At 38.6% G+C, this 11,792-nt stretch overlaps 1 protein-coding gene across 1 annotated transcript in view; it reads right to left on the bottom strand.

The window, feature by feature from the left end:
* Window positions 1-394: 394 nt before the first annotated feature.
* CACNG4 (calcium voltage-gated channel auxiliary subunit gamma 4) overlaps window positions 395-11,792 on the bottom strand; it is a 129,640-nt gene continuing 118,242 nt past the window's right edge. The window contains exons 3-4 of the mRNA XM_044675160.1: window positions 4,366-4,506; window positions 395-1,027 (exon numbers count right to left, since the gene is read on the bottom strand). Of these exons, the coding sequence (XP_044531095.1) occupies window positions 489-1,027; window positions 4,366-4,506 (680 nt within the window). The 3' untranslated portion in view covers window positions 395-488. The remainder of the gene's footprint in view (window positions 1,028-4,365; window positions 4,507-11,792) is intronic.

Below are 11,792 nucleotides of genomic sequence, written 5' to 3'. Positions count from 1 at the left end.
TCTCCACAATAGCCCCACATTGTGTAAAGTGGAGGCTTTCCAGCAGTTCTGGGTCCTAGGAAGTGCAGGTCCATAGAGATCCCATTCTTCTGTAAAGTTATGTTTTCAAAAGGAGATAATGGCTCAATTTTGTGTTCCAGCATCAATAAGACTGAGTTACTCCTGGAGGCTCAGGTAAGCAATTTTGCCTTCTTCTGAGGCTGACTAAACCTTTTAAGGCATTTGAACAACCTCCTTGCTTAAAGTCAGCCCTCAGTTTCTGATTGCTGCTCATATTCCAATATCCCCGGGTCCTTATTTGTAAAAACCAGCACTTAAATGTGTTTTGGAGATCAGGGAAAATTTTTGTTTCATGTGAGTTTTTTCTTTTTTTTCTTTTTCTCTTTTGGTCTGTTTGTTCTGTAAAGGATCTTCCTGTTTACTCAAAAGATCCACGGTAGTAAGGAGATGAAAATTATTTTTAAGGGGAAGGAGATCCTGATTGCTCCTCACACAGGGGTGGTCCGCCGATTAATCATGCTGACATGAAATCCTTCCTTCAGCTCCTTCTGCAGGAAGTTGTGAACCTGGAGGAAGCCTGCCTCTTGCTCTGGATTGTAGCTTGCTGCCGTAGTCACTTTCAGGGGTTCCCTGGATAGGGTATACATGGAGATCTCTCCCATGGGGATGGAACTTGAGATCTTCATACTGACGGGGGAGACATCCCTGGAAGGAGAAGCCTCTGTTGACTGGGAACTAGACCTGGATCTCCTCCTTCTATACCTGTAACTTGGCATTCTGGCATAAGGGGAAGAGGAAGAAGTCTTAAGGAACTCCCGTTTGGTCTTAAATCTTAACTCTTTATTTTTCTCAATGTAAATGTTTACAGCCAAGACGCCTATGGTCTCAGCCACAATAAAAGACAGAGCGCCAAAGTAAAAAGACCAACCATAGTTGTAATGGTTTTTTTTGTCTTCATCTCTCTTGTCACTTGGGTCACCTGCATTGCTAGAGATATAAACGATGATTCCGATGATGTTACTCAGACCTGAAGGGGAAAGGGGAGAGGAAGAAGAATGATAAGTTTTGGAACCCACACAGCTGGATCATTAAGATGGTTTGAGAAGTGATGAGTAGGGGGTCATTTGAATGAGGCAAGAGAGGAGGTCTGGATTTCAACATTCTTTGACACATCCCAAAAATGTTCAACATAGACAATAGACATAGTTTGCATTTTAATGGTTCCTCCCCACCCTGTCCTTTCCTTCTCCTTCTAACCTTATTCAGCATGTCATATTTGCACGCTAAATTACAGCCCTTTTATTAAGAGTTCCTGGAAACCTGTATTTTTGTCCTTTCTCTGTCACTAACACCATGGGTGACCTTGGGGATGGGGGAGAGGAGCAAGTCTTAGTGTCCTCACCTATTAAATGAGTCCTCAATGACTTGCAAAGTTCCTTCTAGATTATTTCATCATATATTTCAACTTTCTAAGGACATTTCCTGAGTGAAATCTAACCATGTTATTCTTTAGTTTGGTTCCACTTGAGCTAAATCCCCCTTCCTAGGCTAAATCCCTCAGCCAATCCCTCCATCTTAACTGCACATCTTAACTCCATCTTAACTCCACTACACTTCATGTGCTTGAGCTTGTCCAATTTTGTTCCCATATCCCACACCAGAATACCTAGAACACCTTCATATAAAAATGGAAGGATATGACCTTAGACCTTGTCATCTCTTAGTACTCTATTACTTTTAAGATCCCTGATCTTAGAAATTCTGCTCTCTAATGCTAATCTCCTATTCTTTCATACCTCCCACTTGCTCATTCACCCTAAAACTGTCATTTGCTCTCATCCTAACTGTTCATCCCTTGGTCCTTCCCTCTTCTCCTAATCCATTTCTCCCACTCTGGTTTTTCTTGCTTACAAATACAGCTATACTTTTATAGTCTGTTATTTTAATAATTCGTTAGCTACCACTTTAGAATCTCTTACTTATGAACTCCCACCATTTTCCTGACCTGTTAATATACTTTAATTTGGTTCCCCTATATCTACTCCTAGGTTGCTCATCAGAGTTGGGAAAAGCCACAAGCTCTAAATTCTTTAGAGTGTTTTCAGGTGGATCATGACTGCTATTTGGCAATCCTTCTCCTCTACTTTTAGATACACAAGCTGTCTATACCTGATGTCTTTACTTCCTCATCACCCACTCTCTCCTTTAAATCTAGCTTTTATCCCTATTCCTTTGCTTACACTGCTCTTTCAGAGGTCACTTAATCACTAAAAACACTGGCTCTTTTCCCCAAACTCATCCTTCTTGACCTCTCTCCCTGTGCAACAGTTGGTATTGTTGGAATCCCCTCTGACAATCTCTCCTCTGTTTCCTAAAGGGATGATCACTACTCACACTTTCAAGATCTCCTTCTGCCTCTCTGATTGAATTGTCTTTCAAATCAATGATTTTTTCTTTTTTGGTCTTTACAATGGGTGTTCTTAAGGTTTTGCCCATCAGTTCTCTTGTCTCTCTTAACTTATTCCTTTCCCAATATCATTTACTGTCATGACTTTAACTGCTCTCAACCCGCACTCCTAATTGTTTAAAACCCAATTCTTCTACGAACTTTTCTGGATCTTTCTGATAAGTAATGACCTTTCACTCTTCAGATTTACTTAGTACTTTGCTTGAACCCCTTTTATGCCCTTTATGTTGTTGTTGTTATGTTTCAGTTGGATTTGACTCTTGACCCTTTTTAGGGTTTTCTTGGCAAAGGCATTAGAGGGGTTTGTCATTTCCTTCTCCAAATAATTTTACAGATGTGTAAACTGAGGCAAAGAGCCTGAGGCCAGATTTGAACTCAAGCTTCCAGTTTCTAGGAATAGGGCTCTATCCATTGTGCTATTTATTTAGCAGCTCCATTATGTCCCTTATGCACTTATCATGCATTATTTTGCATCATAGTTACTTGTATAAATTTTGATATCCTTTGCTAGACTCTTAGCTCCATAAATCTAGCATCCATGTCTTACTTAAACTTCATATGTCCCTAGTATCCCTCTAGCCATTATATCCTTATTAAATATATGCATATATATACAAATACACAAAAATATATGTATAAATAAATATAAAATATTTCAAGATTTACAAAGCACTTTCCTCACAACAACCTTATAAGGTTGACAGTCTAGATATTAGTCTCCCCATCTTCCAGATGAGAAAACTAAGATTCAGAGAGTCTTGTTTGACTTACTTAAGGTCATGAGGAGTGGGCTTTGAACTCATGTTTTCCTGGTCTTGAGGCTGGCTCTCTATCTACTATTCCATGAATAATAATTTCTCTCTTTACCACCCTGGTTATACTCCCCCAAACTAATATTGCTGATATTGATCACTTATTCCTCTACACAGCAGACCTTCTCTTCTCTCAAAAGATTATATTGCTCCAACTTAAATTACTCAATAGTGACTACATTCTCAATCCTCACCATATTGGGGATCTCAATCCTCATCTATGTATTGCTTTGAGTTATACAGAGAGAGGGAAAGAGAGAGGGAAAATTGGGGAGAAGAGTAGATGAAGAGAAGAGGGGCAAAGAAGAATTAAAATTTTCTGAAGGACAAAATAAATATTAATTTTTCTTATCTCCTTCCCCAATCTACTCCAACTCACCACCAAAGATACAATCACATGTAATATTGAAAGGTATGGATCTGGAAGTCAGAAGATGAATAAAGCCTAAAACACAGCCACTAAACTATCCTGAGATCTTAGTAAATCATTTGAACTCTCTCTGGGCCTTATTTAATTAATACTTTCTTTATGTCTTGACTAGGAGACCATGGGATTTTCTTGGCAAAAATACTGGAGTGGTTTGTCATTTCCTTCTCCAGTGGCGGTTAAGTGCCTTGTCCAGGTCACATAGCTGGTATTTGAGGCTGGAACTGAACCCAGATCTTTCTGACTCTTGGTCCAGTACTCTAACTCCTGAACCATCTAGTTATTTCCTGAAGGGAATACATTAAAGTCCAACTCCTTCCTTTAACTAATGGGGAAACTGAATTCTAAGAATTCTAAGAACAAAAAGAGATTTCCCTCAAGGTTACAGAGCTGGCAAGGTGGTACTAACACCTGTAATAATGAGAATATGTTTGAGTATTTGTTAACATTTTTTTTCTGTTAAGTTTTTATGGGAGTCTGTGCTGAGGGGGCTGGGTTGGGGGCCACTATGGAAGTGTTCAGTACTGAAAGGTGTTGGTCTTATTTTAGCCAAGTGAGCTAAGAAGCCATCAGAAGGTACAAGATTGACTGCCTGTCTCTGTATTTTCCCAGCTTTCTCCCACTGAGGGAAAAGGAACAAATGGAGAGAACTTATTTACCTGCAGCAACGAATAGGATCCCCGCACTAAGGATAATGTTGTTTTTGCTGCTATAAATCCTCCCGGCACCAATGCAGAGGCCTCCCAGCAAAAGGAAGACAGTGCTGAGGATAGGGAACACACTGGAAGCCCTTACAATACCTGCAAAAAAGGATGGGAGGGAAGATGTCAGAAAGAAGGCAAAGAAAGAAGAGACAATGAACTCTGGTTTTCTTGGAGTAAAGATAAGATTCCATAGAGATGCTGTGGCCCCAGTGACTGTTCTTTGAGTTGGAATTTCTCACCAGGTCCCCAGTTTCCCCATCTGTAAAACAAGATGGGGGAGGGATCATCATAGCTACCTTTGGTGTATGGGGATAAAATGAGATAATATATATTTTATATTGGCAATACAGAATATGAAAATACAAGGGGTAATTATCATTGAAAAAGATTTGTGACATTAATGATGCTTTTTGGCAGGCAACCTAAGGGAGGGAGGCAGAAGATGGTTGCTTTTCTACTCATTAAGGTTCTAATGTTTTTTCTAACTATCACGCTAATCATCTATCTGGGACTTGTTGGCAAGTACTAGTTAATTATACAATCTAAGTATATTACTTATTAGTGACACCTAATGTGTTTTACTAACAAAGAAGGAAGGAGTTGGTTGTGACTCCAATTTTTTGGAAGTTGAAGACATTAGATATCATAACTCACCCATTCCCCTTCCAGTGGAGTAAAAGTGGAAACAAAGGGAAGTGGCTTGGTGTGTGGTGATATTAGCCACTTAAAAAGTAAAACAATGAAAAAATTTTTTTGAACTTCACAATCAACAAAAATGAACAAATGCACAAAGAATAAAAGATCATTTATGTGTGAAAACTTCTATTATTAAAGTGTTAAAATTACATATGTTAAATTTAGCTAAGTAATAGTCATCTCAATGGATATTTATTGAGTATACTGTACTAATTCAGCTCAGTATTTAGCATCCTTGTGGTGGTGTGGATCATGTTGTTGGTCTGCAGGTCAGAAGCCTCAGGAACTGGATGTCCTCTCACCTTACGCCTTTTGTACTCAGGTGATTAGGAAATGACTTCATTGACCTGGGTCTTTAATCCTGTTATGATTAAAATTATCTTGAGAGACTGATGTTTGGGTAATAATAAAGTTTATCTATTAGATCAGGTTTATCCGTTGGGCCAGCATCATAACTGATAAGTGATATAGCTCTCCATGGCTTTCTTGGGACCAGGGATGACCTAAGCTAGCTCAAGCTGCCTAATAAATAGATTTTTAGGAGCTCATTATTTAGCTCCTCCCTTGACCATCCCAAGACATCTTTAATTGGTGATAGCTAATTAAGAGGTAGTCCATTAGCCTATCCACCCCTCCCCATACCTATATCATGGGAAACACAGACACAGGAAAAGAACCCTTGCCCTCTTCAATTATTAAACAAATTCTGTTAAAAAGGAAGATAAAAAGGGGGCAGCTGGGTAGCTCAGTGGATTGAGAGTCAGGCCTAGAGACAGGAGGTCCTAGGTTCAAGTCCGGCCTCAGACACTTCCCAGCTGTGTGACCCTGGGCAAGTCACTTGACCCCCATTGCCCACCCTTACCACTCTTCCACCTATGAGACAATACACCGAAGTTAAGGGTTTAAAAAAAAATGAAAAAAAAAGGGGGCAGCTGGGTAGCTCAGTGGATTGAGAGCCAGGCCTAGAGACGGGAGGTCCTAGGTTCAGATCCGGCCTCAGCCACTTCCCAGCTGTGTGACCCTGGGCAAGTTGCTTGACCCCCATTGCCTACCCTTGCCACTCTTCCACCTATAAGTCAATACACAGAAGTTAAGGGTTTAAAAAAAAAAAAAAAAAGGAAGATACTTCTTTGAATTCCCAAGGACAAAGAAAATGCAAAAAGTAGTAGACTAGATGGTATCTCTGACCCAGATCCCAGACACACAGAAATACACAGTAATTCTCCCTAATATATAGGAATTGATACAGCATATGAAAAATACATTCTCATGGTTCTCTGGGTCAACTGAAGACAGTTTCATGCCTTTAAGGAAAAGAACTAGCCTAGCTTGCATATTAGGGGACATTGATTAATATTCCTTTCACCACATCTATCTCCCAGTCTTCTTAAGGAGAGCATGACAACCACTAGGAGGAAAAGTCTAAGTCATACATGGCTAGCTAGAACATATGGGGCATGAGTGAATTTCTCAAATAGTGAAGTTCTGAGGTGAAGGAAAAATACCTGTTTAGGAGTCCCATAATACTTTGTATTTTAATTATCAATTTCCTAGAAGAGTATAATAAAGTTTATAGTTAACTACTTCATGTTATAAGTATTTATCTATATATACTTTAAGTCTTTTGCATTGTAAACAATTCCTTTGTGAAGGAAATATATAGCTATCCTACACCCAATCTATTTTGTGTATCTGGCATCTTTTTATTTTTTTAAGATATTTTATGTTATACATGAATAATTACATGTAATAACAAATTTCCAAATAAGCTTTCCAAAGTTATATGATCCTAATCATTTCCTTCCCTTCCACCCCTCCCTTCTTCTGGAGTTGTCAAACAATTCAATCTGGGTAATACATGTATTATCAAATGTATTTCCTTATTGTTCACTTTTGTAAGAAAATAATCATGTAAAATCAAAACCAAAAAAATCAAAACCCAAATAAACTAAACTGAAAAACAATATGCTTTGTGCAAGAGGCATAAGTTTAAAAGTAGGTGTGTAAGCAGGATAGGAAAAGCTTTAGCTGGAGGTCATGGACATTCTGAATGGAATGCAGGGGAAGGGGGAAGTGGCTTGTGCCTGAGAAGGACTCCATGGTGGTTGGCACAAACTGTTGCTGACCCTGGGAGAGCTAGGGGAGTTGTATTCAGATTCCCTGGGATCCTGAGAGTGGTGAAGGCTTACAGCAGAGGACATCAGACCTGCAGAACAGCACCGAGTAGGGAAGTGGTTTATGATCTGGTGGACAGCATTGCAAACTATCTCTCCCTACCTGGATACCTCGGATCACCAGTTCTGGTGAAGTTGACTCCTGGCATCCTGAAACCATCCCTGGATTAGCCGTGAGATCCCAAGTAAAGCCACCCTCAGGTCCTCAGCTAAGCTGACCTAACCTGGCTGGAACCAATTTGGGAGGAACTTTTCCCTTATGACTCCAGTACAGCTTTCTTTGGACCCTGTCTTGTTTAGATCATAGGAGAGTGTAGTCAAGTCCTTCCCCTGCCCCTGTGGTTTGCCCTTAGCTTTAAGTGTAGTAAACCCTATTCCCATCCTTAATCTTAGTTTGTCCTTGATTAAATGTGTTGCCTTAACTTATAAACTCCTGCCTTTACTTTGCTGATTACCATAGGCCTAGTCTTGGTGCTTCAGAATGGCAGTTGGACCTAATAGCCAATTCAGTAACAGACACCCCTTTGCCGTTAAACTTTAGTCTCCCTACTTGTTGGGCCCCTTCCTGTCATTCCTGTCTCTCACACCCACCTGGACCCATATTTACTGTTCAAGGTACCTTTCCCTGGTTTCTGCATCAGTTCATGTAGGTCTTTTCCAGCACTTTCTGAAATCATCCTGCTGATAATTTCTTATAACACAATAGTATTCCTTCACCAACATATGCCATAATTTGTTCAGCTATTCCCCAATTGATGGACATCCCTTCAGTTTCCAATTCTTTGCCACCACAAAAAGAGCAGCTATAATTATTTTTGTACAAGTAGGTCCTTTCTCCTTTTTTTTTTTTTTTGACCTCCTCAGGATACAGACCTAGTAGTGTTATTATTGGTATGCATTGTTTTATAGCCCTTTGGACATCATTCCAAATTAACCTCCAGAATGACTGGATTTCTAGTATCTTTTTTGAAAAGATCCAGTTAGTTCCTTTAGGGGAAGATATTAGACAGGAGCCAAATGGAAGCTTTAAAAGACTTTCCCTGAGGCTCTTTGGGTAATGAGTCAGAGAGTAAAAGAAGATCTGGATCTCAAAGTTTTGGGGTCAGGATACCCTAGAACATGAACTTTGTCCTTTAGGGAGAAAGGATTTCTCCCCTCCCCCAGCTCCCTAGGAGATAGGATAAAAAAACACCACACCCTTATTTTCCATCTTAGAATCAATACTGTGTATTGATTCCAAGGCAAAAGAGCAGGATAATGGGGGTTCAGTGACTTTCCCAGGGACACACAGCTAGGAAGTGTCTGAGGCCATATTGGAACCCAGGACCTAGTCTCTCGTACTTATTGGCTCTCAATCCACTGAGCCATCTAGTTGCCCCAGCTTGTAGGATTTACACTTATGAAAAGACTTTTCAATTTTATGCAGTTGAAATTATTCATTTTATCTTCTATAATCATCTCTATGCCTTGAGTTAAGAATTCTCTTCTTAGACATAGTTGTGATAGTTATTGCCTTCCCTTCTACTCTAATATGTTTATGATAAGACTTTTTATATTCAAGGCATGTTTCCACTTGAGTTTAAGTATTTGGTGTGAAATGTTGGCCTAAACCCAATATTTGTTGGATTTCTTTCCAGTTTTCCCAATATTTTGTCAAAAATATTGTCCTTATTCTCATAGTTGGTGTCCTTATGTTTATCAAATACTAGATCACTATGTTCAGTTACTTCTGGGTCTTGTGCACCTAATTTGTGTTAATAATCAACTTTTTTTTAAAAACCTTTACCTTCTGTTAAGTATTGGCTCCAAGACAGAAGAGTGAGAAAGGGTAGACAACTGAGGTAAGTGATTTGCCTAGCTAGGAAGCATCTGAGGCCAGATTTGAGCCCAGAACTTTTTGTGTCTAAGCCTTGCTCTCTATCCAACAAAGCCACCTAATTGCCCCTCAACTTTTCTATTTTTGTAATTAATGTCAAATAGTTTTGATGACTATTTTGTTGTATAATTTAAGCTGATTCAGCAAGGTGCCCTTTAAGCCTACTTTAAAAAATATTTCTCTTGAGATTCTTGACCTTTTGTTCCTTCAGATTATTATTTTTTTAGTTCTAAAAATTTACCCCTTGGTAATTTGATTTCTACAGCACTAAATCTATAAACTAATTTAGGTAGTATAACTTTTATTACATTGGCATGGCCTAACTATGAATAATTAATGCTTCCAATCAGAGGCAGGGGGCCCAGGGGCAGAAGTACTTCTGCAGTGTGAGTTCCAGGGATGAAGTGATCTTCCAGGATGAAGAAGTTTTTGGGGCCAGTGAAAATGTATGGAGTCAGATATTCAGAAGTGTTTTGTTTCTAGAACAGCAGAGAAGCCTATCATTTGATCAAAAAATGTGTGTTTTGGGAAGGAGAGTAGATGGTCCCTAGGTGGTACAGTGGATCAAAGCACTAGGCTTGGAATCAGGAAGACTCATCTTCATGAGTTCAAATCTGCTTCAGATACTAACTAACTAGGCAAGTCACTTAACCCTGCTTGCCTCAGTTCTTCATCTATAAAATAAGCTAGAGAAGAAAATGGCAAACCTCTCTAGTATCTTTGCTGAGAAAATCCAAAATGAGGTCAGGAAGAGTTGGACACAAAGAGGGAGAGTTAGGAAAGCTACATCCAGCTCCTGCATTTTTCTTTCTTTGCTCCCATTTTGATTCTTGAAGAAAATAGGAGAGAAAGGGCAGTGGTCTCTTCTCCTTTTTTTTAAAGATTTATTTACTTATATTTAAAAATTAATTTATTTAGAATATTTTTTCCATGGTTACATGATTCATATTCTTTCCCTCCCTGCTCCCTGACCTGACAAGCAATTCCACTGGGTTATACATGTATTATTGTTCAAAACCCATTTCCATATTATTATTTGCAATAGAGTGATCATTTAAAGTCAAAATCCCCAATCATATACCCATTTAACCATGTGATCGATCACATGTTTTTCTTCTGCATTTCTGCTCCCACAGTTCTTTCTCTGGATGTGGATAGTGTTCTTTCTGATAAGTCTCTCAAGATTGTCCTGGATCATTGCATTGCTACTAGTAAAGAAGTAATGGTCTCTTCTCTAAGGAGAACTCAATCATCATTTAATCCCTTCAAGCTGCTCTTCAAGTATTACATATTAAAGATTCTACCTGGTTTTATCAACAGAAATATACTGGGTTAATACAGCATATTTTCTTAAAGGTTCATTTGCTTTCCTTTGTAGCTTGCCATGCTTTGCATGCTTTCCACTTGTTTTTGGAAGATAAATTATTCTTTGTTGTAAGTCTTTTCTACCTCCCCCAATTTTGGGTATATTGCAGTTTAGTTTTTTTCTTTTTAAAGTAGATACTGCATAATCTTGTGTAATTCTGAGTATGGTCCCTTGGTACTTTATCTCTTTCTAACTACTTCCTATATTTTTTCTTTGACCTGGTAGTTACAGATTTTGGCTAATGCATTTTTCATGGTGTTTTCCATTTGAGGTTTCTGTCATGTAGTGACAGAATGGAAAATTCTGGAAGTTCTTTCCATTTTCACTTTGCTCTCTGGTTTGAATAGTGTTGGATAGTTTTCTTTTGTGATTTCTTGAAATATAGTATTTGGGGAGCATCTGGTTGTGTCAGTGGATTGAGAGAAAGACCCAGAGATGGGAGGTCATGGGCTAAAATTTGGCCTCAAACACTTCCTAGTTGTGTGACCCTGGGCAAGTCACTTGACCCCCATTGCTTAGCCCTTACCACTATTCTGCTTTGGAACCAAAACACAGTATTGATTCTAAGATGGAAGGTAAGGGTTTTTAAAAAAGAAATATAGTATTTGGGTTCAATCAATTAATATTCATTAGGTAGCTACTATGTGCCAGGCTCTGTACTTGGTTTATTGTTTGGTTGTGATTTTCAGAGAGTCTAATGGTTTTTAAACAATCTCTCTTACTATTTTCCAGGTCAATTGTTTTTCATAGTATAAATACCTTATTTCTCTTTTTTTTCTTTACTAAGTTGTTTATCCCATTCTTTTTTTTTTTTAAGGATTATTATTTGATTACTTCCTTTCTAAGTGTTATTTTCTATTCTTTAGTTTTTATTTTAGCTCTTCTTTCACTGCTCACATCTATCCTTGGAAACCTTTTAGCTAAGCTACTCTTTTTCTAGGGTCCTACTTATAATTATTGCGGTATTAACTTCTCCTATGATACTATCTTCAGATTAAAACAGTTCTTCATTCTTCTGAAACTTTTCTTTTGTTTGCTCATGTCTTTTGCCTAGGTTCCTGGATTTGGACAGTGCCAGGACTAGGTTTTCCCCCCATTTTTGGATAGGGAGGTTAAGTCCAGGCCTGATCTTCCACTACAACACTGTAGTTGGATACCATTGTACTATAGCTAGGTCCTGCAGTCATCTAAGATGCCCCTTGTTATTGTTTACTTGTTTCAGTTGTATCTGTCTGGTCAATACCCCATTTGATGTTTTCTTAGCAAAGAG

Source organism: Gracilinanus agilis, chromosome 4 (genome assembly GCF_016433145.1).
Source record: "Gracilinanus agilis isolate LMUSP501 chromosome 4, AgileGrace, whole genome shotgun sequence".
Lineage (NCBI taxonomy): Eukaryota > Metazoa > Chordata > Mammalia > Didelphimorphia > Didelphidae > Gracilinanus > Gracilinanus agilis.
The sequence above is the reverse complement of the archived record's forward strand: the minus strand, read 5'-3'. Positions and strand labels throughout refer to the sequence as shown.